At 34.9% G+C, this 26,523-nt stretch overlaps 1 protein-coding gene across 1 annotated transcript in view; it reads left to right on the top strand.

Annotated features, from left to right (window-relative positions):
- The window catches only part of nAChRbeta1 (nicotinic acetylcholine receptor beta1), a 682,881-nt gene that overhangs the window by 565,713 nt on the left and 90,645 nt on the right, over positions 1 to 26,523 (top strand). The window contains exon 5 of the mRNA XM_081748586.1: positions 10,929 to 11,019. Coding sequence (XP_081604712.1) covers positions 10,929 to 11,019 — 91 coding nt within the window. The remainder of the gene's footprint in view (positions 1 to 10,928; positions 11,020 to 26,523) is intronic.

Genomic DNA, 26,523 nt, shown 5'->3' with positions numbered 1-26,523 from the left:
TCCTAGTGGGTATGGCTCAGAAAACAACAATAATGGCCGGCGACTGTTTAGGAATCGGCCCATGTTCAACAATCGCCGGAGTTATCGTCCCTATGACCGTACCAACATGGCATCGAACCCGGGTAGGGGCGATAACACCAGGAGGAATTTTAACAGGGCGTACGGAAGAAGGGAGAACGGTAATAGTCAGAATAATAGTAACAATAATGTAAATCGACCCCAGAATTCAATCCATTCGCAAGTGCGTGGTAACGGTGAGCCTAGAACAATATTAAATGGGAGTGATAGTCGCGAAACTGCGGTAAAGTCGACAAACTAACGCCGCAGTTACCTGATGAAATGGGGGAGGATAACTGCGGGTACATACACCCCATTAACCACAAAATGCAATATTCTAATAATAGTAAATCCGAGTTTCAGATACAAGAATACCCTTCGCCGAATTCCTTAGAATTTATAATAAAATTCGTAATCGATGAAGAGCCATTTGCGGTGGGGGAAGAACGTTATTTCTCGGCATCTCCCAGCCTAAAAGGAAGTATCGGTGGCGTTGAACTTGTTGCTACCATTGATAGTGGTTCGGAGCTCTGCCTAATGGACTGGGAGGTGTGGAGAAGATTGAAACAGCGCTTCCCTTCTGCAAAATTAAGGCCGTACACGGGTCTTACACTGGGTGCATTTGCTGGGAAGGAAAGTTTTTCAGTTCAAGGGGTTCAAAATTTCAATCTTAATATTCAAAACCATATTTTTGAAATAGCTATTTTTGTTATTAAATACTTGCGAACGGATTTAATCTTGGGTTGCCCATTCTTAGATAAGTTTCATTGTATCATCGACCGTGAAAAGAAAGAAATTCGTATGAAAGACAGTCTCGGGAATGCAGTTACTGTTTCAACTAATAAACCAAATGTAATGTTAGTGGGAATACCGGAAAGAGAGATTGCAATCGGTGAGTCAGGGCGGCCAGTGATGGATCAGCCCATGCTTGACCCCAGGTTTATCTGTCAAGCTGCCTGTGCAGTGACACCTCTCAATGGAGGGGAGGTTAACAGGGACGATCAGCTGGATCCATTCCTGAATGCCGAATGCAATGTCTCTCCACAAGACATCGACACTTACATTACTACTCGGGATGATTTACCACCACCAATTAGATCAGGTCTCCGTAAACTATTATTACAGTACAGATCTCTCTTCTCCGAGTACCCACGTCGTGTTAATGCGCCTCCATACAAAATTCAACTAAAAGATAACGAACCAGTTGTGGGACCTTGCTATTCTGTCCCACAAGCAATGCAACCCGAGTTTGAGGCCGAATTAAATAAGTGGTTACGGTTAGGAATTGCTATAGAACAGATGTCCCCATACAGAAATCCTATTCATGTTGTCAGAAAGGCCTCTGGGGGCGTACGTCCCGTTTTGGACCTCAGGGCTACCAACTCAAAAATTATTTCTCCACAAGCACAGGTTGAACCAATAGACGATTTATTACATCGTGTTTCACAAGCCACTTGGTTCTCATCTTTTGATGCATCTAGTGCCTATTATGGGATCAGTTTACACAAAGAATCATATCAGTGTACTAGCTTTGTGTATAAAGGAAGGCAATATTGCCTTACCGTTCTGCCACAGGGATTGAAGAGCAGTCCTGCTGTTTTTCAATCCGTTATGACTAATTTTTTCAACGACTCAACTCGTTCTTTTGTAGTTCTATACCTTGATGATGTTATGGTAAAATCGGTCACGGAAGAAGAACACTTATCTCATTTAGAAAGAACCTTTGAAATTTTCAAGAGGGCAAATTTTTCCTTAAATTTTCAAAAATGTAAGTTCTTTGCACGGGAGATAAAATTTTTAGGTCATATCATTAGTGGCAAAACGATAAGGGTCGACCCTAAATTAAATGAACCCATTCGTTGTTTTCCGGTTCCGAAATCAAAGAAGGCATTACAAAAGTTCCTAGGCCTCATAGGGTGGAGGAGAAAGTTCGTACCAAATTTTTCTGGACTTACCGCTAAATTATATCAACTACTAAAAAAGGATCAAAAATTCACATGGAACGATGAAACATTGGAAACTTTCCATAAGTTAAAAGAGCTTATTAGCAATCCGCCTGCTCTAAGTCAGCCAGATTTCTCCCTGCCATTTCACATACACAGTGATGCGTGTATGGAAAATCTGGCTGGCTATCTTGCACAATATCCAGCAGGTCAAGAAGATCCTAATGTCATCGGATATGCTAGTCGACGGGTAAAGCCTTACGAGTTGTCTCTGTCGATCTCTCAGTTAGAACTACTGTCCGTTCTGTTCCTATGTGAGCACTTTGAACAATATATTATGGGTCGTATCACGTATGTTCATACCGACAATGTAGCAGTTACTCATGCTTTCACTCAGAAGAACCTTGAACCAAGAACCACCAGGATCTTACTTAAATTACAAAAATTTGACTTAACATTTCAGCACTGTCCAGGCCGCGAGAACTTTATCGCCGATACACTTAGTAGGTATCCGCCCGAGGTATTGCTTGAACCCGAAACCCATTATGTGCATTTCCTAACGAAAACACAATATGCTGACATTGATTTACATCATATCAAGAAAAATCAGGAAACTGATGAATTATGTCAAACGTTCTTAAAGCGATATGAAAATAGTGGTAATCAGAGTAGAATCGCAATGCATTGTGGGTTAATGTACATAAAACCGTTGCGAGTTCAAAAATGGCTTTTAGTAATACCTCAGGCTTGTATTCACCAAATTATCAGTATTGTTCACTCCACAGGTCATTTTGGAGTTCAAAAATGTTATCGCTTTTGTCGCGCAATCTTTTATTGGAAAAATCAAAAATCTACCATAAAAAATTTCATCCGAAACTGTATCCAATGTGCGGAAACAAAGTTCACAAACCGAACCATAGCTCAGCAAGAATATCACATAAGAGCAAATGTACCCCATGAGACTCTGGGGGTGGACCTTATCGGGAAATTACCACCTAGCCAGGGATACTATTATATTTTATCATTAATAGATATTTACTCTCGTTTTGTTACTTTTCTTCCGCTCAGAAAAGCTCATACCAAAGAAATAATAACGGTATTAGAGAGAAGATACTTTCACCTTTTACCATACCCTCAAGAATTCTTAAGTGACAGGGGACCACAGTTCCAGTCCAAACTGTGGCAGGATTTCTGTGCTAAGTATAAAATTAAACACAAGAAAACAGCTAGCTATTCTCCTCAGGGTAACAGCATAACAGAACGCAGCCATAAAGAGCTCAATAGGTTAGTTCGGTTATGGTGTAATGAAGATCAAACCACCTGGAATAGATATCTTGTAAAAATACAGGACCTTCTTAATAATTCTTATTGCTCAAGTATTGGTTGCACGCCGGCGGAACGCTTTCTGAGTTACTCTGCTGTTGACAACTACCGGAAGGTGTTCCCATGGCCAAAACAATTAGATTCCGTTGAAAATAGGTTTAAATTTACTGAGATAGATATAAATTCGCGAAACTCTAGTAAACGATCAACACATTCTGTTACTCTGGAAGAAGGTCAACTAGTAATGCTGAAATTACACAACTTATCGTCAATAATAAAGCAGGAATCCGCCAAATGGATGAAAATTTTCACTGGCCCGTTTGTCGTGAAAAAATTGTTAAAAAACTGCGCTGTTTTGCATAATCTCAAAGGCGAAAGTATCGGAACTCACAATTTTCGAAATTTAAAGATTTTCAATTGTACAGAAGATAAACGTAATGAATTACTCGCGCAATACCCCAAGTAGATATAATATACTGTCCTAGTGTGACTGGTAATGTTTGAATGAGATGAATGAGTGTGTTAATTTAACAAGCATCAGTAGTTAGTATTCCCAATTAGAAAAATTTTGTTATTCTAACAAAATTTTGTTAATGGGCCGGGGAAAACTGTAATGTACCATTACAGTTGAAAGTAATGGCAATTTTTTTTACACACCCTGTACCTAGTAATTTTTTTTTTATTCAATTGCGGTTTAGCTACACAATTTATTTACTCTCTCTACTTCGAATTAAATATAATGAACCCAAAGGTTTCGTTAGTAACCATATTCCCACTGTATAATATATTTATTTACATTTTGATTAAGTGTAAATCCCATTTTCTGATATATAAGTTGAAAAGTTTCCAGGTTTACCATTCTGACGTCATACCGAAACATAGTTCTGTCATTGGATATAAATTTTCTTAATTTCAGACCAATGTAGAATTTAGTCAGGTACCTAATTTTTCCCTCACCCCCTCTCAGTAGTCCATAGTCACTTTCAGATCCGGTTATATCTGGATTTACCAAATTTCCATTCGCTTTGTAATTTCCGCGGCTAAAGTTTTCTTTCTGATTGGAGGAATTCTCCTACCTCTGGCTTTTTCGGCGCAATATTATTAGAATAATGGAAGACACACTACGAGGAGCAGCCCGTGATTTCTTCTTCTACATATCTGCGGTAAAAGGATGGAAATTCTAACTATCTCAAGGTAATATCCAGTTAATTTCATTGATAAACGCCGTATAATGATTTAGGAGCTGACAAACTTACATTTTTCGTGAAGTGAACTGTAAAAAATAAAGGAGAAATGGGAACCAGCTTTACAGACGCCATATTGCTCGTTATCCAAGCCAAAGAATAGACAATATAGGAAAGTGATTTTTGATCTGTTAAAACTCAGTTAGGGATTAGGGACAATACGACCTGGTTTCGTACATATATTATAGTTTGTATAGTAAATGTGATTTTTTTTTATTAGTCAGTAAGTGCATGTACACAGTAGGTTTCATAGTTGCAATGTTAACTTTCGGAATGGCAGCTTAAGCTAACAAAAAGGGGCTCCTATCCCCTTTTCTGAATTGAACCAGTTTTAGCGGGGGAATGGGTTAGTTATTGTTCGTTTTAGGGCCTTTTCCCCTTTCAGGGGAAGGGTCCCTCCATAAACCTCGTTAAGGTGCCCCCCGGGCATCAACTTTTGGTAGTCATTATGTAAACAATTGGTCAGGTCAATTGGACCTAGTGTTTACCTTTCTCATTTTGCCCCTCTAAATTAAATAGAGCCGACGGTATATATCAGAAGGGAGTATTTATTTTGTCAACATGCATGTAACTAAATGGTGCATGTTTGGTTTAGTTAGTTGTTTTATGTATAGTATTAGCAGTGGTGTATGTAGTTAGTAGTCTTGTGTGAGTGTGTGAAATTTCGGTTAGGACAGTGTATAAATATGTGTTAATTTAGTACCATTTTCCTAACAGAAATAAACCAGAGTAAATATTAAATTTCTGATTAATGAGTACAAGTATAGATTTCAGTACACGGTAAATTATGCCTCCACTACAGCGCCACAGCGTCCGGTTTCGGTACTCAATTGTTTGTTGACAATACGACATCGCATAACTTAGTGATCTAGGTTGTTGGATTTTAGTCATTTATTCAAAAATTACTTTCATTGGACATGGTTTTCGGTTCAGATGAGTATACCTTCATATAAAATAGCATGAGATCTTACTGTACTGAAAATTTCAGCTTGCTAGGTCCAATAGTAAATGAATAATCCGCTGAAATAAAGAACACCTATTTTCTTAATAGAAGTAAAGCCCATATGCTGTTACTGTTTGTTTAAAAATGTAGTATTAAATTCTTCTTTTCCCGTGGCTGTAAAAAATTCCATTGTTGCTTCAGTTTTATCAACAAATCAGAAATAGATTAATCATTGACGATTTAACTTTCCGTAAATACATGTATGAATTTTTTTAAACCTGCAAAGTAAATACAATTTGGGTGCTTCGAAATAAAGAGTACGTGGTTCGATGAATGTGATCGTGTGGTGGTTTGAGCGTGATAGATTGTGATAGTTGTATATATATATTTATTACTGCGTAATGTAAATATGTGTATGGCCTGCGTGTAAAATGTACGAAATAGGGTGTTTATAAAATATTATTTCGTGCGAAAATTAGTAGATAATGAATGAATGTAATGATATGTTAATGATATGATATATAATATGAATGAAATGATGACCCCTATAGTTAAATGGATAGGCCTAGTGAATTTTATATAGTGAAAATATAAATATGTTTACGAAGAAAAAAAAATATCTCTCGCGTTTAGACTTCTACACCGGTGCATTCATCCAACCGAGTTTGCTACTTGGATAGTAAATTATAGTTGGGAATTGTGTGTTACTTTGCATTTATGTACCTCATAATAACAGCCCCAGATCTTAAGCCTTTCAATAGATAGAGTAGCATCATGTGGGAATTACTTCTAAAGGTTGACAGAAATGATAATTAAGAAAACCAACTGCTATATCCTGTGATCATCGAAAAGTACAGGTTTCGGTCATTTGTACCTTTAGCATTCATTGCCTCTCCGAGATTTTTTTTTTTTGTTGCTTACCTTATTTATTTATTGTGCAGTGTTCATATAACTCAGTTCGGACTATCCGATTAAATTAACTGCTACTAAATTTAGCGTACCCGGACGTCGACCCCTAGTCCCCTTAAGTATTTTTCATGTCTTTTCTTAGTTTAATTAGATGAGGGAAATTAACGACGTCCCAGACGGTGGCATGTCTGCGCTGGGTAGCCATCGGTGATGTTTCGGTAATTGAAATCACCGATCCAAAATTCAGTTTATTTAATTTTTTTTTTAATTTTGGCGAATTACTAATTAGGGATACCTTAGCTATTACTCTAATTTCATCCCTATTCTGGAATCTTCTAGTTTCCAAGAGGTCGGATGATTTTTTTTTTTTTTTTTTTTGAAATTCTAAATTAGCGCCTTCTCTAACCTTCCGGACGATTTCCGGGAACCTGCTGGTTTGGGCCGGATACGGGGATCGGATTTCAATCTTACAACCAAACTCTTGTGGGATTGGGATCTGATGGACACAGAACTTGCATCCTTGGCAGCAGGGCGTTCCTTGAGTCTACGTATTTGAGTAGACCACCCTTTTGGCATGTTAAGAATATTTTGGCTATGGATTTTGTTGAGAGCGAAATTCGATTTCTGTCTTTGTAGCGTTAGTTATTTCCCACTTAAGTCTTTGGCGCCACTATTTCTTCGTCTTCCTTCTTCTCTATCTCTCTCTGTCTTCATTACTTCGAGATTTTTTTTTTTAAATTTCAACCTCCCCCCCCCCCTTGTTTCTGAAACTCATGAAAATGTACAATATTCCATATCACTTATTTCGATCGTATGTACTAACTGAGACATCGAGGGATGCAATTCGTGGAGGTATTGCAGCACATCTCGGGACCATTTTCGCGATATTCAATCCACCACTGGAGAAATTGACGGGAAGGTACACTATGCTTTCGGATTCCTAGAAACATTCGTTATTCATGGATCATACAAATTATATCCATTGACAACTGATTTCTGGTTTTTATTTCTATTGATTGGTCATATAGTGTATATGTATTAGTAGTCTGGGCCCACTAGTTTCCAATAACATTGATTTTTTTTTTATACATCTATATATGTGCTTACATAGTTTTAAAAGTTACGTGCCTGCTCTATTTGTTGCATTTTCCACCTCTTATGTCAACTCATTAAATAACACCAGCTATTTTGTTTTTTGTATATATACGCGGATCTTTAGTAAACTGAAAATGATTATTGATTATCGGGTTTATACATATAAATTACAATGTTGCAACCTTATGAGGGAAAAAAGGTGAATTTTTGATAGTCAGGGTTTTTGTTTTGTCTTTGAGCCAATAAAATATAAATATTTATAAAATATGAATATTTGTCGAATATGAACGGTTATGTAGAATTTAAACGTCGACGAAATACTACGATGGATATTAAAGTGAAATTTATTGTATTGAATAATATGAATATATATATATATGAGTATGCATGTAATGGGCTCGGTATTTACCCTGGTTTTGTTTAGGTTGCCATAGGTTTTTGACACCCGACCTTTACCAACTATTTGTGACATATAGTGTTACCGCGTATATTGTAATAAATTACATTTTGTTGAGTGGTTACTGATGTTTGTAACTATTAAAGTTGAATATAATGTTAAATACCGCATGTAAGTAAAACGAGTAGCAGGTCGTAAGATAAGTAAAATAACCCTAATCCTCATCCAAATTTATTCGCAAGATCAAAGTGAAATTAATAACCTACAAAACAGTGTGCCCCACCAACGAATCTTCTATCAGTAGACTCTGAAACAAATCCTTCTCCTACGATCAGAAATTTAACTGTTCAGTGTCTAGAATCTTTTGACTACAAGATCTATACTATAAAGAAAATTACTGGTCTTAAATTTAATGAAGAGAAATTTAGTTGATAACTTAATGTGAATACCGGAATATGGAAATATGTTCTCAATGTCTGTGACTGGATTCAAAATTTTTTAACCTTGATAAACTTTGAAATTTTATATTGAGTGCGTCGAGTGACAAAATGAGAAATATAAATATATATGTGATATGAAGCGACTATTTGTCTATAGCTAAAACAAAAACAATTAAACACTCTCATGGACACAAACCACAGTGCAAAAGAGAGTTGGAAAAAGGAGCTATTATCGATGTGAGAACAAAGACTCATAAAATCGTCGAAATGTCTCCTCTTGGGACAGAGACCTAATAAAATGCTATTAAAGTATTTTTTTTTTTAGAATGATTAACCAATTATATATATATATATTTTTTTTTAATTTATTTTTTTCTTTCGTTTTCCGCAATGATATATATATATTCATTACAATGAATCCTAAATGTATTGATCTGTGAATCTCCTTATTTTTGTTTTTTTCATTTTTTTTTTTTTTTTTTTTTTTTTTGTCAAATTCTCTTTCATGTAATTCAACTTTTAATATATATATAGGAAGAGAAATGTGTTATTTGGTCTTGATAAAATTAGCGAATTTCTATGCATGTTAATGAAACATTCTTTCCATGTATTAAATTTTTCCATGTTATGTCCAACTAATTTTTCTTCTATTGAAATGTAATAAATGTATATAGTAATGTAGTTAGGTTAGTTTAATTTAACTAAATACAACCCGAAGTATACATTGTCCTGTATGAATGTGTGTGTGAGTGAAATGTAGGTTTAGTATTAAGTGCATCCATTATTTTGACATATATGTGTGATTTATTATAATTAATGGTAGTTATCAATTAAACTCATTGAAAGTTAATACTAACTTAAGTTGGATCTATGAAGGAAGTAAAAAGGACTGAAGTAGCCTGAACGAATGATCAGCATGGGAGAACTGTGAAAGTCAAAATCTTCTACGAATATGTAATACTCTGATTTTTTTTTTTTCTTTGTGGTCGATTCTAACATGCCATCAACTTCGTCCTTTATTTTTCAAGTATTGGATATTAGTCTAGAACTTCTGGAAATATTGAATAAACTGTAAACTTAAACTTTCTCATCTATCTCGGATCTAGATCGGGATAATTTGGTAGTTGGGGTTAAATGGATCTAGATCGGGGATGTATGGGTTAACATGTGTCTACCCTTGATCACCTGAATACCAAATATTAACCCAATAGCTATTGGAATTCGATAATTATTCACTTTCTTTACCATATTTTTCAAAATATGCAGTAACAGTTTCCTTTTTATTACCTTCTTACTTTACCTCTTTCCTCTTCTATTTTCCTTTTTTTTTTCATCTTCTTCTTCTATATTTTTATTTTTTAATAAAACTGAAAAGGGGGGTCGTGACTGGGAATCCTAGAGATAATAAACACGGTCATGTATTTAGTTATTTTATTTCATTCTCTTTAGAAGTCCGATAAAAAGTTTTTTCGTTTCGATCGAATCTAGTATGTTCAAAATTAAGAAACGGCTAATATATTCCAACGTAATTAGACATAAGCTGATAGCTTCATGAACATCCCCACCAGGGGTGAAGGATTCCCACTTACGACTTATTCTTTTCTTCAAACAGTTTTAGACTGACAAGCAGTGACAGGATTCGTTGTTATGGAAACGTTTGTTTCTATGGCAACGGCCCCTCCCCCTTTTTTCAGTTTTAGGATATATGTGAATAGACCTGTGCAGGTAACTGGAACAAAATCATATATATGCGCGATTCCAGGAGGGACTATAGGGGCTATATCGCCCATTAACATTCAGGTATACACTCGATAAAATGGGCTTTAATCTTGCTTTACACTGGATAAAGCTGCAAACTATGGTTTAGCCCCTCCCTTGATCATATCCTGGATCCGCGTCTATATATATGCGCCTGAGTGATACCATGAATCTGTGTATGTATATTTCAAGTCTTCGTAATTTCTTCGGTTGCAAGAAATTTCAAAGTTACTGATCTTGTTTCGTGCAGAAATATATTGTCTTTCATAACTATATCTTTTTTATCAGAGGAGTAATCATAATAATTTTAGGTACCTATTCTCATTTATTCGGAAATAGTTTTTTAAGAACTACAGATTCAATTCATTCAGTAAGATTATATGAGTATAAGCTTTTCTTTCTAATAATCTAAGTTTATGCATTGTATTCGATTTATTTTCACTGTTTTGTTTTCAATGAATTCTTTTTTTTTTTCTTTTAATCACTAATACAAGGCCTATCAATGCCAATGCGTTGTCGTCTTCACTCGATGCCATCGCGCAGGGAATTGAGAAAAAAACCGGGGACAGCAGCATGACCCCACACAAGCTACCGTGTCCGGTCGACCTTTACAGCTCTATCGGAGAGGTCTGTTTGCACAGATGCAATTATTACGTGTGATGTGACTAGGGAAATGTTTGAGATATAAAAATACTGTCAGGTACTGTCTAAAACCCACATATTTAATTTCATTTATGAATATTTCTTCTAAGAACTTTTACGGCTTGTGATTGTGTTTATTTACGTTTTTTTTAATTTCTTATTTTATCTGTTTTTCAGCGCTGATGGAAACTACGAAGTAAGGTATAAATCCAACGTATTAATATATCCTCACGGAGAGGTTTTGTGGGTTCCTCCTGCCATCTATCAGGTAATAACAGTACTCATATTTTAATCTTAAATCTGTTAACACATCGTTGATATAGGATCTAGTTTAAAACTAGAACAACTCTAGTAAATCTAGTTTAATTTAGGAATATCACCATCAACTTTGATGAGTTGTACCCAAATATAAATTTAACTGAATGCAATATGTAAATAAGATATTTAACTATTCAGTTTCTTATAAAAAAAAATCCCGAATTCAGGATAAAGAAAAAATAATTGAATAAAGTATTATGGAAAGTTTTTTTTTTAACATCCCAGTATTAAATTAATGTAGCGTTATTTAAAGGTTCCATTGTACGAAATAGTGATTATATTGCCGGAATTTGAAAGCGAAATAAAGAAATATAATTATAAACAGAAAAAGCTTCGTGTAGCCGCTAAAGGTGTTGAAAGAAGTATAATATATAAGGTAAAAGAGGTTAAGATACGCACTTTAATATTCTACACTGTCAGGAAAAGACACAATTATCAATTGTAAAATAAAGACCATGACAAAATATTCATTGACCTTTGTGCAAGCTACAAACCAGTGAAGTACATTCTATTGAAAAAACAATCAAAACATACTTTTGTAACAAATAATCCAGATAGGTACTTATGAACACCTAGGAGGTTTAGATACTACAAAGATCTTTCGAAAGTACACATTAACAATTGTCAGATGCAGACGATCCATAGCAAAACATTGTATCCAAACACTGCTCATTAAAGTAGGTCGAAAAATACAAAATTTCGAATATCGAGTTCCAACAGTGCAGCGAATTTGTATATTGGGATGCTAACAAAGAGAAAAGTAGTGAAAATTTCCTATATTTTATTTTCAGTTCGTACAAAAGCCTAAAATTTGAAAAATACAGCTAAAATCGCCAATTGAAGCCCTGACTTCCATAACAGCACAAGTCCAGCTGAAGAGATATTGAGAAACTCAATTAAAACTGAATATTTGTTGGAAATGTGAACTTGGACATCAGACTTTTTTTCATACTTAGTGACTTTTGTTATTCAGCAAAGGTAAGTATGAAATAAGTCTGATTTCCAAATTCACATTTCCAACAAATATGCAGTTTTTATTGCTTTTTTCAATATCTCTTCAGCTGGACTTGTGTGGTTATAGATGTCACGGCTTCAATTATTCTTTAACGCTCAAATTTTAAAGATTGAGGTTTTCTACTTCTAATAGCATGAAATTACTTTATTTTAGCTGCTTGATAATGGTAGAAATATTTGTAAAATTACAATGGTGAATTGAAACTTCGCGCATATGGTCTAAAGTTAGTGAATTTGGTGAAAAATATATTTTCTAATAGTGCACATTTGTATTAAAATCATAAACAAAGCCATTTTTCTCCCTTGTTCTAGAGAGTTAATTTATATATTCAAATTGGAGATGAACACATAAACATGAAAATCTTTATCCATTTCTCAAAAATAATCTTACTAAAATAACCCAAATCTTACCACGTAGAGATGACTGCAATTCGAGCTTCATCCACGCCCTACCCAACCATCCAAACATTCCGAACATGTTAAATTATGTTTCACCATTATTAATCAAGGATATCATCTTGAAAGCTAATTTCCGTTCACATTTGGGCATCGAAATTCCAATGTTGCTCTAATATAGCCATCAAGATAGAACACTAATCTACATAAAACACTATGACTTGTTCATATAGAATAAATAACAAATGTCAAAATCAATATTTTATAATTTTAAACCGTACATACCGTGAACTTGCAACCGATAGCTTACTCACCTTACTTCTGCTTATAAGACGTATGCATGCGTGTATGCGAAGATACGAATTGCATATTTTATGCGCTAGGTCAAAAATTCTTTGAACAGAGGAAAATGGTGGTTTGCTAAAAGGTTACGATGAAGCAATATTTATGCTGAATTTTGACTTCAGTCAATAGTGCTTTTTGTTTCCTTGTCAGTGTGCTATTAGCACTATAATGCACTTAAAGCTGATTTGGACATCCCTTATTCTTATAAGTAGAAAACATACCTACCCTTATTAAGCGATAGACAAAATGCGTCACTCTAATTTAAGAATTAGTCCAGAATAAGTTCCTTATTTTTATTTAACATGAATTACTTTAAAGATGATAGAGTTTAAGTTGAACTTCTGTAATTAATGTATTAGACCCTATCTTACATTGTTCTACTAGCATTAATTTCTACTAATTCATGACTGATGTCCTCAAAATGAAGACAGGAAGTAGGACAACAATATATACAGGACAGTAGACAATATCTACCATTTATTGTTTTGATACAATCTTGTGTATGTTGGCGAGATTTCCTTTTACAGAAAAAGAGTCAAAGATATTTTTAGTTTTGAATTTAGATGCAGACTATGCAAAATATAGGCCTGCATATTCATGTATATTTTTGGAAGCATTTGTGCAGCATTTGTTAGTATTTTCGTAATAAATTTAAATTTTCAATACTACATGAAACGTACATTCAATTCAAGGAAACTGATAAGAAAGAAGTCCTCCCCGGATATCTAGCGGCTAGCGCATGGGCCTTTGCTGAACGTAGTTCCGAGTTCAATTCCCGGTGAAGATCGCTAACAATTTGAAGGCATTAAGGTGGTTCAGATTCCACCTTAACGGTAGGTCTATGTCTCATATAACCTCGGTACTAGAAAGGGATGCTGAACTTCAACGGACAAACAATGAGAAATTAATCAGCATCTTAACATTCTGGCACTTGCCATAGGTTTTAGAATAACAAATTTGAGGACCTGAGCCCTCTCTAACTTCACATTACTATTATGAACAACGAAAGCTATAATACTTGGATTATTATTATTATTATTACTAGTAGTAGTAGTAGTAGTAGTAGTAGTAGTAGTAAACAGGCCATATCAGTATATAATTCCGTATACATTTTATCGAACTTATTTTTGGTGCCTGAGGGGGTGTGAGTGGTAATTCTTCTTCCCCTTCTCTTCCTCCATAACTATATCTGTGAAGCTGGAATGAAGATGCCAACAGAATTTCCGTGGCTCCGCCGTCTCTTCTTGCTGAAGATAAGGACTATTCATCAGCACAGCGTGACACTAGTGATGTGTATACAAGCCACAGAGAGACTTGTCAATTCCCCAGAAGAAATCACTTTATGTTCTCGTTTTGCCTTTTGTGATTCTGCATCTGACGCTTTGACAAGATATTCGGCATGTAGAAACCACTGACTCACTTAGAAGATTCCTCGTAGAATAGATGAGCTTCGCAGGGAAATGGGGTAAGAAACAGAATTCTAATTGAAATAATGGTCGGAACTGAGTTCTTTTACTCTGGAGCTTTACGAGGTTTGGAGAAAGAACAATTTTGTAATCAAGAACTAAGGATAGACCTTAAGATTCATATTACAAGTCGTATGGCTATAATTAATACGAAACAGAAACAGTTAAGAAGATATTTAAGGAATACAAAACTTTTAAAGTCTTGCAGGAACGCAAAACTGTATTAATTTCAGTTCAGATTTTGCTACCTGATTTACGAAACATATTACCGTAAGTAGTAAAAATGTTTATGACTCACAGTAAGTTCTAAAATCAGGGAAGTCCCTTCCGAGGGTCAATGACGCTCCACCCTAAATCCTTCTGACATCCCCTCCCCCTAAAAGACAACTTTGTCAATGGCTCTGACCTCCAGTAACCCCATCTCTTTGATTAAAACATATTCTGATATAATTTATACATTCAGGTTGTTCCATATGAAATGACCGTTTCAGCACATTGCTCTTAGTTATGTTATAAACACATAGACTTCGAAAATACTTAATCAAAGTATGTTTCGTCTGTATAAATAATACATTTTTCTTATTAGTTACAAAATTTTGCAGGAATCTCACTTTTAATTTTTCCTAATGTTAATTTGTTACATTATCATATTTTATTGCAAATTCCGTATATTAATAATTATTTAATTTTTCCAAGTTCTCGTTTACGCCAGTTAGTTAGTTATGTCGTTATTTAACTAGCTTAAATGGGGGGAAGGCATGGTGATACTAATGATCAAGTTTATTACCCATCGAAATGCATATATCTAAGGAAATTGTTTTAAATTGTGTGGATTTATATTATTTTAGTATTGTCGTATTCTAAATATTAGAATTCATTAATTGTGATAAATACTTTCAAAATTATTCACTTAGAAACTTCAATGATTATTTAAAATAGGCGGATTATATTCACAGTCTTGTAAATGTTTACTTTCCCACATGTTTTAATGTAACGTTGCCATGGAAACAGTCGTGTCAACCTCTGATTTGCTGAACGTCTGAGGTTGAAATTATAAATACTTCGATGGTAGTTTTAAATGGAGTCAGTCGTATAGAATTTCTGTTCCTTTATATATTTCGCAATTTTGATGCTGGTAGCAAAAGTAAGCTATATTATACACCTGAAGTGTAATTACTAAAGTGAAAAAGGAAATATTAAACAGAAATTGTGGTAGAAAATTTACTGAATAAAATAACTGGAAAAATATCTCAAATGCAAAAGTAACTAAAATTCTTTGGAGCAGAGAGGCCATTATTTCATCAATGCTTCTCTACTTACTGATTAGTAAATCTTAAACAGTAGGCCTAGACATGAAACATTAAGATTTTGGAATTTTAAAATAAACGACATAACAGATTTAGCGATATCTTTGAAATATATTATGTATATAGGCATACTTGTTTATAAACGCCCATTCGATGTAGTAACTTACTTGAAATCAAATCCAAGAATAATCGATACGAGTGTTAAATGCGAAAAGTGATTTACAAATCTGATATTTTAATGTATTTTCTCCCTTATAAAAGAAATAAATATTTTCCGGGGATTTTCACTGAAATGTGAAATTAACTCAAAAAATAAATTTTAAAAATTAATATACCTAGTAAAACCACTTAATATAAAATTAATATTAAAAATATTAGTTTTTTTTTTAATATTAGGGAAAGCATTGCTATTGCTTCCGTCACAACTGTGGTATTATTATTTGTAGATGTAGTCTGTTGTTGCTCAGCCTAGACAGTATATTTCATTGAGAATGAAAACAATTTTTAAGGAGTTTGGTTTCCCGAAACTACTTTATATCTTTATCCTTACTGCCCGTGATTATCTTGACTGTTTACTAAATATTTTTTGCTTCCTTCGAGGTCTCCTACAAGATGGCTATCTCCATTATCGCTATTATTTCGGCACCCGGAGAAAGATAGAAAAGAACAATTTTCATTCTTTTTCAAATTAATACGAGGAGAGGCTAGAAGCTTCTTCCCCTTACCACGATAGAGATTATCTAGCAAGGATTTGCAAATTGATTCATACACGCGTTCTTTTCTGTATAGTCACCTCTTATTGTCTTATATTTCTCACATTTAGACATCAGTCCCTTAATGTTACCTATCAAAAATATACAGAGTTGATGCAAACCTGGTTTCCACAGCCTCTGGAAAACGCCTACTCACAAATGTTCTTCACATTTGGAGAGAGGAAGTAATCGGATGGAGTCAAATTGGGTGAATATGGTGAGTGTGGCAAAGGTTCGTACCACATTAGAGCACAAATGTGAGTGTTTCTGCTGCTCGATATACCGATGTAGAAACAAACTCTATCTCTTTGTGATCATGGCATCGCGTAACTTTTGGATTGTACTCTCTTTTTGTAAATATTCAGTCAAGATCACGTCTTTATGAACTCACGAACAACACGGCCTTGCTAGATGGACACTGTACTTTAGTCTTCATGTTTTACTTATTTCGTTGACTTCAGGGTCAAATAGATACACTCAACATTCAACCATAGTTACCAATCTATTTACAAAACCATCCTTGTCTCTTTTGTACACATCCAAATGCTCTGTTCACATTGCACATGTTGCTGTTCTAGAGGTGTCAAAAACAGGGGACTTCAATACTGTTCATATCCAGAACGTCATGTAATATAATGTGAAAAGACTTATTAATGTTCACTTCCTTAGCTAAACAATTAACAGTCACACACCTATTTTAAGCACTAGCTGTTCAACTTCTTATACAATTCTTAGGTTCCTAGCTGTTAACAGGCGACTTCCTCTTGCGTCTTCTGCAGACTTGTACGACTATATTTCAATTCTCTCTTCCAGTGCTTTACTGTGTCTTAAGTTGGATATTCCTTACCATGTACAGCTGCTATCTTTTCGTGTATCGTTTATGACGATTTTCTTTGAAGATGGAACTCGGTACATGATTGTTCATTTTGCTGCCGCCTAGTTAATTGGCTGTAACATTAATTCAACAGGACTTGTCCAGACATAAATTAGCACACATATTAGTGAGATTCCAATCTATCGTTGCGCAAATTTCTACGGGAGTAGCTTATCTCTATCGTGGTGAGGCTAAGAACTTTCAAACCTCTCTCGTAATAAATAAAAACTAAATGAAATCGCCATCCTAAATATCGTTTATTTCCTAATACTGAATATCAAAATGTGTCATTTACTACGTATTTAAAAGTCTTTATTTATTTATTGACTAGTCTTCCTTATTGTTTCTTAAAGAAAATACGGAATGTTAAAAATTTGTATTTTAACTTATTTTTAGAAACATTCTTAAAATAATTTCCTCTTCAATTACTTTATTATTATTATTATTATTATTATTATTATTATTATTATTATTATTATTATTATTATTATTATTATTATTATTATTAGGATAGCTTCAGCTGAAGACTTTTTAAGAATGAAAATGTACTCTTTAGCAATTTACCTAATTGATCGTTAACGAATAGTTAGTTTGCAAACTTCGACTCAAAAAAGTTGCTGCTAATCGATTATGCAGGAATTAAATCAGGATGTTTCTTTCTTCTCAGAATCACATATATATAAAGAAGAAAATATAAAGTTCTTATAAAGAAGAAAAATAAATTTTGTTTCTTAATGAGCTACAAATTTGCTTCAGATTTAGGGCACTCGTTGCGCGTATAATTACAATACAAAAGAACAGGAGAAAAATGTCATCAATGACAAAAATTGCTTTTCATGTGGCTCACGTCTTCTCCTACATGTCGTTGTTTTCGGCTTTTCCTTTAATTTTCCAACTTTATTCCTTTATGCCTTTGTTTTCATGTCTTGCTGGTGCTCAAAATTCTTCCCCATGAAGTATACGTTTACAGAATAACAAACAAAATATTGCCCCTGCAAAAGAATTGCGAATATCTTTCCATCCTTCATTAGTAGTATTGTTTTTTTTAAAGTTCTGCTTAACTACTTTTGCAACATTAACAACATCAGATTATGTCTCATGAGGTGCTTCTCTTGTCTTATAGATCCTTGTTTATCTCACTTTATATACACGACACGCATAGTTCAAAGACAACACTGTCATGGAAGATTAGCATTTTATAGAACTTATTACCATGCTTTACTACTCTAAATCTTGTCTTGTAACAAATGTTGCTCTTGAAGGAGTTACAGCATTTCCCAATTTTTTGTCATTTCAAATTTAATTAACTTCGAAGACTTTTGTCAACTTTACCCTCATTTTAAAATTCTCAATTGTTTTTTTTTTTTTTTTCATTTTTTTAAATACAGACATGACGTTACATCTGAACTCTTGTTCTATCGATCACAATTTCCATATTAAAGCAATAATAACTTAAATAGATGATTCGATTATTAGCAAAGTGCCCGAGTCACATTGTTCTCAAATTTAGTTATCATCTTTTCTAATTCTCTAGGTGTATAAACAATTTAAAGTATAGAAACGGCAGATGTTGAATGTGTTATATAGGTTGTGCACAAGAACGTAATAGGCGCTGAATTGAGAAAGTATGTTTAATTCTGATAATGCAATTTATTCGTACTTTGATGCCTGAAATTTTCGTCTTCATGTTCTCTAGCGATAAAATGGATTGTTGAATGGAATAGTGAGCCTGAAAATAGGATCACAATTTCAGTTCGATTATATAACGACCGGTTAAGTCTCATTTCCGATTGGTTGAGTATTATAATGAAAAACCACATGCATTTTGAAAATTCCCGTTTCAAAGATTGTGTGGCATTTTGTGATTTGTGCACAGTTATTGCCGTAATAAGGTATGCGTGGTGTAAACAATGTTTATGCATTACACTTTTGTACGGAATATCATTACTGTAAAACGTTTTCTCAATAGAGCTCCCTCGCGGCTATGTAGATAGCGTACACGTCTCTAACGCGTGAGACCTAGATTCAATTTCCGGCCTTATCTTATGTGGTTCAGATCCTACTTTAAGCTGTAAGTCCACGTCTAGAATAGCCTCGCTACTGAATGGGACGTTAAACTCAACATCAGTCCAATCCGTTTTCTCAATAAAGTTCATATTTATAACAATTGAGGACATTTGAAGTTCTAACATAGTGAGAGGCGAGAGGACTCACTGTAAATAAGCACCCCGAATAGTGAGAACCGAGGGACTCACTATAAATAAGCACCCTCAATAGTGAAAGGTGCAGAGACGCATTTTAATCAAGTATCCCATTAAAATAAGTACATAAAGTAGTTTCAGATTGGTCCGCAACCTTCTTGCAATAACCTTTGCCAATTATAATTGTTCTTGGCTAACTGCAGCATTTCAAACAATACTTTTTGTAATTGTAATCACTATATTGGAACTACCATTTTGAAATTTGAAATTTTGCCGTCAAATTTTGAATCAGCTATTCTAAAACCCCTGGCAGTATGTTTTCTTCTACATTAAACGATTGCTTTCTGTATGTGCTTAGAGACCACCCCTAACGTTTAAAGGATGGCCGAAATAAAAAAATGCGTGTCGATTATTTTTCGATGTTTTACAAGTATGCAAAGTTTCATTGAAATCCGCGAATTACACTTCCGTAAGTCTCTTTATTAGTTTGCCTATCATTTACTAAATGTAGTCAACACCGAATACGAAAAGAAAAAATCGTAACCTGGATATCCCTGAATCAATGCACTACAGGAGTTACAAGAATATTGCATATTCCTTAAGGCTTTCTTCCATTCTGTACAGCTCCAGATTAGTCAAATAAAAAGTTTTCTACGAGGAAGAATATTATAAACAATTTAAATTACTTAAGCAGAGTGGAAGAACTTCGTTTGAATTTAAACTAAAGCTGTATCGTAGATAATATTTTTCTTCTTCTATAAGCTTTTCCCATTTTTATATGGATAGACGCTTTCAAGGAACTTCCTTGGGATCCTCTGGTTTTCACCTATTAAACATTTCAATATTACCGTTGATCATCTACCTCAGAATCATCTTAGGTCTTCCTCTCCTTCGCCTTCCCTTGATTTCCATCACCGTTAATATTTTCCTACCTTTAATGGTCAAACCATCTCAGTCGTGTCTCTTGTATCTTCTTGTTCTTGTCTACTTCTTTTGCTGTAACTTGGCTTCCATAAATACAATTCAGAAACAAATTGGTACTAGATCCACGAATAGGTTATTTTTATATGAAAAACAAAAGGGCTTGACACAGCTCAATTTCCTCTGCCTACGTAATTGAACGAAATGTAATATCAGGTGGTTTGTCTTGTAATAGGAAAAACTCTTGTAACAGGAATTTTAGTTTTTCCGTCTCTGGTGCAACAGAACGGTTTGATGCTTTCTGTACCTTTGTATTATGATAAACAGATTATATCCCTCAAAATACTCTGCGATTATTTATCATGCAGAAGTAATTTTTAATAGTGAGGACTTTTAAGAAGAAAACGTTATCTGCAGAATTGACTCCATAGTAGCGATTCCACAGTCTCATTTTTTATTGCTATGCTAGAAATATATCCTACGTATTTGAGAAATACAAACGATAGTTTCTGATTCGGATTTAACTATCGAAAATACATAGTTTATTTTACGGTCTCTGTTTAAATAACATAGAAGTAATCTTAGAATCGTAGTGTTCTGAAATGCATTGCATGGTCCTTTTAAATCCTAACAAATATGTGGATTTGTCAGACTGTTTCAAAGTATATATTATCGAAATGAAACGGTTCATAAAATACGTGTATATGCGAAGTCAGTAATAAATTCACGAATAACACTTCTATACGCTGTACCGAAACGTATTATTCTTGATTCATATCAACTTGGTTCTGCTTAAACGTAAAAACGTAGTATTTATTTGCATCACATTTACCAAAATTTCAATGTGAATTCCCCCAAAAACCCGAATTTGCCGAATGGATTTTTAGTAGGGGAATTACATCCCACTCCCTATAGGTTCATCCCTGCCTACGAACTATATTACATTTAGTTTCACAGTAGAATTCAAGTCGTAATGGACTCATTAATATGATTACTGGTTAATAGCTTACAGCAACATTCTGAGTTAATTATGGTCAGGACATGCAGTACAAGAGATCAATACAATATAATACTGTGTATATAGCTGTAATATTAATCTATAGAATGATAACTAATCTTCCTACCAAAGTTCATTATACCTTTTTAACTATAGTTCTGTCTCTGAAACGAAAAGAACCCAAATTGACAATTACAAAGACTTTTAACAGATTCTAGTAATCCTTACGATTTCATATTTTGAAATGCATTGTTCTGAGTGGACATACTTTGATCATTCACATTTGGGAGAGGATGATAATGCAAATATAATGAACGTGGAAGATTCTACTTCAGTATTCAAACAGGTAAATAGTCCTAATTATGCATAAGATAATTCAACTATTTTGTTTGTTACTTATGCCTATATATTATTAAATTCAGGAGAAAATAATCACAATAGTAGTCAACTTCTGGCGAAGTAATTCGGTCACAATTGATTTTCATTCTACTCTTACATTAAAAAAAAAAAAAAAAAAAGATTTTAAAAAATTGACCCTGATGTAAAATTCTACTTTCTTTGATATATTACATCAAGAATTATATCATGACGTGCCAAATATCATGACTATCGGCACGTGTCCGTGCCGTGAAAAAATGCACTTAATGAAAACGACGATGATGATACTTCTACTGAAGTGTGCATAAAACCAGGATTCGAACTGAATGGGAGAACGATTGAGATTTTCTTCGTCTGATTTTTGTTTCTAAATTTTTTTCCGAAGTAGTATTTTTACTTCGCAATTTTTATTGCAAACAGTAGAAGTTCCTTCCCTCTGAGTATTTCAAAATCCGGTACTGTATGAAACTATAGTGCATGTCAATTCTATAGGTAGATTTTCTATAAGTTTAATTAAAATTTAACTCTGTCGTGTAAGGAGTTCTAGGCAGGGACGTCAAGGGAGCAATTACCCCCCTTAGTTTGAGAGACACATGCTTTTCAATAAGCTGTATACTAATATACTACCAGGTTGTCCCAGAAGTCATGCACCATCAGCACACTGACATGCATAAGATTAAACTTTAGGAGGGTAGGTGGCGCCACCAGTGAAAACTATTGGTTGGCATAGAGGACAGGTTCGTGTGATCAGGTGAAGGCAAGTACTGCCTGCGCAACGAGTGTTCCCGTGAAGTCAAAAAAGCAACATGAGTGAGGACCGAATTGCAATTCGAGCTGTGCTACGATCTTTATGGAAAAAAAGGATTAACTTCAAAAGCTGCAGTGGAGGAAATTTATCGTGTAGAGAACAAAGCAGTACTGGATCGATCAACAACTTCCCGTTGGTTCAAAAAATTTACTTCGGGTGATTTAAGCCTCGCGGGCAAGCCCCGCAAGGGTAGACCTCCGATGGACATGAAGGCCCTCTGCAAGATGTTGGAAGTGCTGAACTACAATCGAGTACCCGTGCGTTAGCAAGAATAGTTGGGGCATCCAAGTCGACAGTAAACCGACGATTGCATGCCATGGGTTACGTCAATAAACAGCCCCGACAAAGTCTCCATAAGCTGACAGAGGAGCAAGCCCAGCGCAGAGTGGCAATAAAAGCCCACGTGATCTTCGTTTCTGAAGGAGAATTGTAACAGGAGATGAGAAGTGGGTGTTTTCGAAAAAACCTGACACACGTAAACAGTGGATGAAAGAAACGACAGGAAGCTCTAGCCAATGTGAAACAGGTATTTGGGGAAAATCTCATACTGTCTGTGTAGTGGAATATTGACGGGATAGGTCATTTTCACTTTGTTTCAGATGGTCGTGCTGTAACAGGTGGACTGTATTCTGAACAATTACGTCTAGTGTATGCCATTCTGAACGAGAAGTATCCGGCATTAACGAGGAGGAGCTACAAATTGACAATGCTCCGAGTCATCGATCTCGAAGTGTGATCAACACTCCGGCTGAACCTGATGGGCTTGAGTTGTTACCTCATCCTGCTTATAGTTCAGATATTGAACCCTCAGAAGCCTTGAGTTTATTTCACTCTCTCACACATTTCTTCCATTCAATTCATATGATGAGGTGCATTCTGCCTGTCGGGAGTTTTTTTATTATTATTATTATTATTATTCTAAACCTGCCGCCTAGTATCGCCATCAGATGAATTGTTTCCCAAAGTTGGATGAGGCTCATGGCCTGTACTTTGCTGAATTAAGGTTTATCTTTGTGATATTCGTGTTTCATTTTCCTCCTTGTATGGTGAAGAACTTTTAGGACAGCTTGGTAATAAAACCACAAAACTCGTATGTCAGTCGACAATCTTGATCTCCCTGGCAAACCTTGAAAAGACACTACTGCTTCTAAGTCCTTAACATCGAGTAAATTATCCCATAATCTATGTATTTAATAATTGTAACTCTAGTTCACTAAAATCAATTTACAACCACATCGTAATTCTTCATGTGTGAGATGGTAAACGTCTGTAGGCTACAAAACAAATCACTCTGTTTCTAAATGTAAAAATAGATTTTGTCAAATAAAAACCGAAATTGTTGATTTAAAAAAGAAGTTTTTTATGTATAATTTGGTGTTAATGTAAGTAGCTATCATGTAGAGTTGTGGCGCAATCTGTCTGTGCCAGTTTGTTTATACTTCCTTGTTCGGTTAATTTACCTCTTCTGTGCACTGCGATTTTTAAAATAACTAACTAACTAACTAACTAACTCTATGGCCTATGGAACCCGGAGGTTCAGTGCCGCGTTCACAAAAGCTCTCCACTGACTTCTATCCTTAGCTAATTGGATCCAGTTTCTACTTTGTATTCCTATCTCTGCGAGATCCATCTTAATATTATCCTCCCATCTGCGCTTAGGTCTTCCTAATGGTCGTTTTCCTATGGGTCTACCAGTCAAGACTTTGAAAGCGTTTCTACTTTCTTCCATTCTAGCTACATGACCTGCCCACCTAAGCCTCCTAGACTTGACGACCCTAACAATGTTGGGTAAACCGTATAAACTATGTAGTTCCTCGTTATGAAGCTTCCGCCATTCCCCATTCTCGTTCCTCTTGGGTCCGAATATTCTTCTCAGGATCCTGTTCTCAAATACTTTCAGTCTATGTTCTTCCCTCAGAGTAAGCGACCATGTTTCGCAACCATACAGAACAACAGGCATGATTATCGTTTTATATATTTTAAGCTTCAAATTCCTCGACAGAATTCGCGACGACAAGAGATTTTGAACCGAACAGTAACACGAATTCCCTGCTTTTAGTCGACATTTAATTTCTTCGTGAATATGATTTTCGTCTGTTAATATTGATCCTAAATATTTGAAAGTATCCACTTTATCAAAAGTATTATTTAATATTTTAAAGCCTCCACAATTTGCCGTATTACGGTCCCGACGTACTTCCATGTATTTAGTTTTCTCTGCATTTACTTCTAAACCCATGTCCCTGCAAGCGTTTAATAATATCTCTGCATTTATTTCTACTGTTCTCCTATCATCCCCTATTAAATTTACATCATCAGCATATGCCATAACCTGGTGAATGCCGTTCAACTCTAGGCCCTGGTTGCTATCTTTGATTTTCCTTATAGCGTATTCCAGCACAAAGTTAAATAATAATGGCGACAACGCATCTCAATTAGTCCGTGATTTTTAAAATAGTCAAAAATATCGAACAAAAAATTTAACTCAAATTTTGCGTTGTCAACGAAATTATTTGTGCTGAATCATTGACAATGTTAAAGAGACTTACAGTAAATCAGGTTTATCAAAAGCATGAGCACATAAGTGATACAAAGCATTCAAAGAAGGCTGAAGAATAGTTGGAGACTTAATTCATTGTAATCGACCTTCAACGTCTTTGACTGACGAAAACATTAACAAGGTAAAGGATATCGATATCGACCAAGTCTTTCAAGCTTCAAAGAGATATTTTAGGATCTGGGCACTCCCTTCGAATCCTTTCGAACTAACAATTAATGTTTTGGACATGAAATGCTTCAGGGAGGTTTTGTTCCGTAGAAGTTGTATTTTCTTCAAGAAGAACAATGCAAACAAGTTGCTGAAGATATGCATGAATGAGACAATTCCAGGGGGCACGGTGGCTCAGTGGTAAATTAAGTTTGTGGTGGACAACATCGGGTTCATGGGTTTTTCGGGGTACTCCCGTTTCCTCCTACATTTACATTCCACCGATACTTGTATCACCATTCACATGTTTTAATCATCCGTCTCCTTTAGCCTAAAGGGTAGGGGGCCTATAATTGTCGGACGTTAAACTGAAAGATTTTTTTCCTACATGTTTCAACAAGCTTAAATTGCCATGTCTACCGGAAGTACCTACACGTTATGAATCAAGTGACGTAAGTATATGTAATTTTGCCCCTGCCCCTTAATTTCCCTGTTAGGACGGACAAATTTCCTGCTTTAAGATTTTTCCTTTATTGTATCACAGATCCACAGATTTGTACAAAATTTCAAGTTTTCATGCATACAGAAAGCACAATACGGATTTTAAATCAAGTGGTGTAACTGTATTTAATTTTGCCCTTATCCCCTAGTTATTCACCTTCGACCAGGAAAATTGCAGTTTTAGGAATTCTTTTTCCTCTGTTTGTATCATAAATTGTGCCAAATTTCAAGTTTACGTGTTTACAAGTAGTACCCTCAGGGGTTTAGCCAAGGGGGGCCCAACGGGGCCACCCCCCCAAATGGTTTCCTGCCCCCCCCTAAATGACCAGCTTTTAAAACATCATAGTAAAATTATCTCGCTTCATTCATTTAAAAGTAACAAAGTTTATTGACAATTAATAATTTATGGTAAAATAGTATGGAGAAATATTGTTTTTCCATACCGATCGAAAAATAGTATTGTATCTCTTCCTTATACCGATAGAAAAATAGGATACTTTTTTGTGACAGCAGATTACACAATTTACTGCGATTTATATTTGACAGTTTGAAGACAAACGTTTTAACAAGGTACTACAAATACAGCCATAAAACAAAGGCACTAAACAGATTTGTAAGTACAGTATGTTTTATATGCTTTAACAAATGTTTTAAAAGACATAGGGGATGGAAAATTTGGTGAGAAACAATGCTTTTATTCAATTTGGATTTCATTCGCTCTCTCTTATTTCTACTCAGTGTAATAAAATAATTATGTTTTTATTTTTAAACACGGATAATAAATAAA

Source organism: Thermobia domestica, chromosome 2, assembly GCF_964235325.1.
Source record: "Thermobia domestica chromosome 2, izTheDome1.hap1.1, whole genome shotgun sequence".
Lineage (NCBI taxonomy): Eukaryota > Metazoa > Arthropoda > Insecta > Zygentoma > Lepismatidae > Thermobia > Thermobia domestica.
This window is presented reverse-complemented; position numbering and strand designations above follow the sequence as displayed.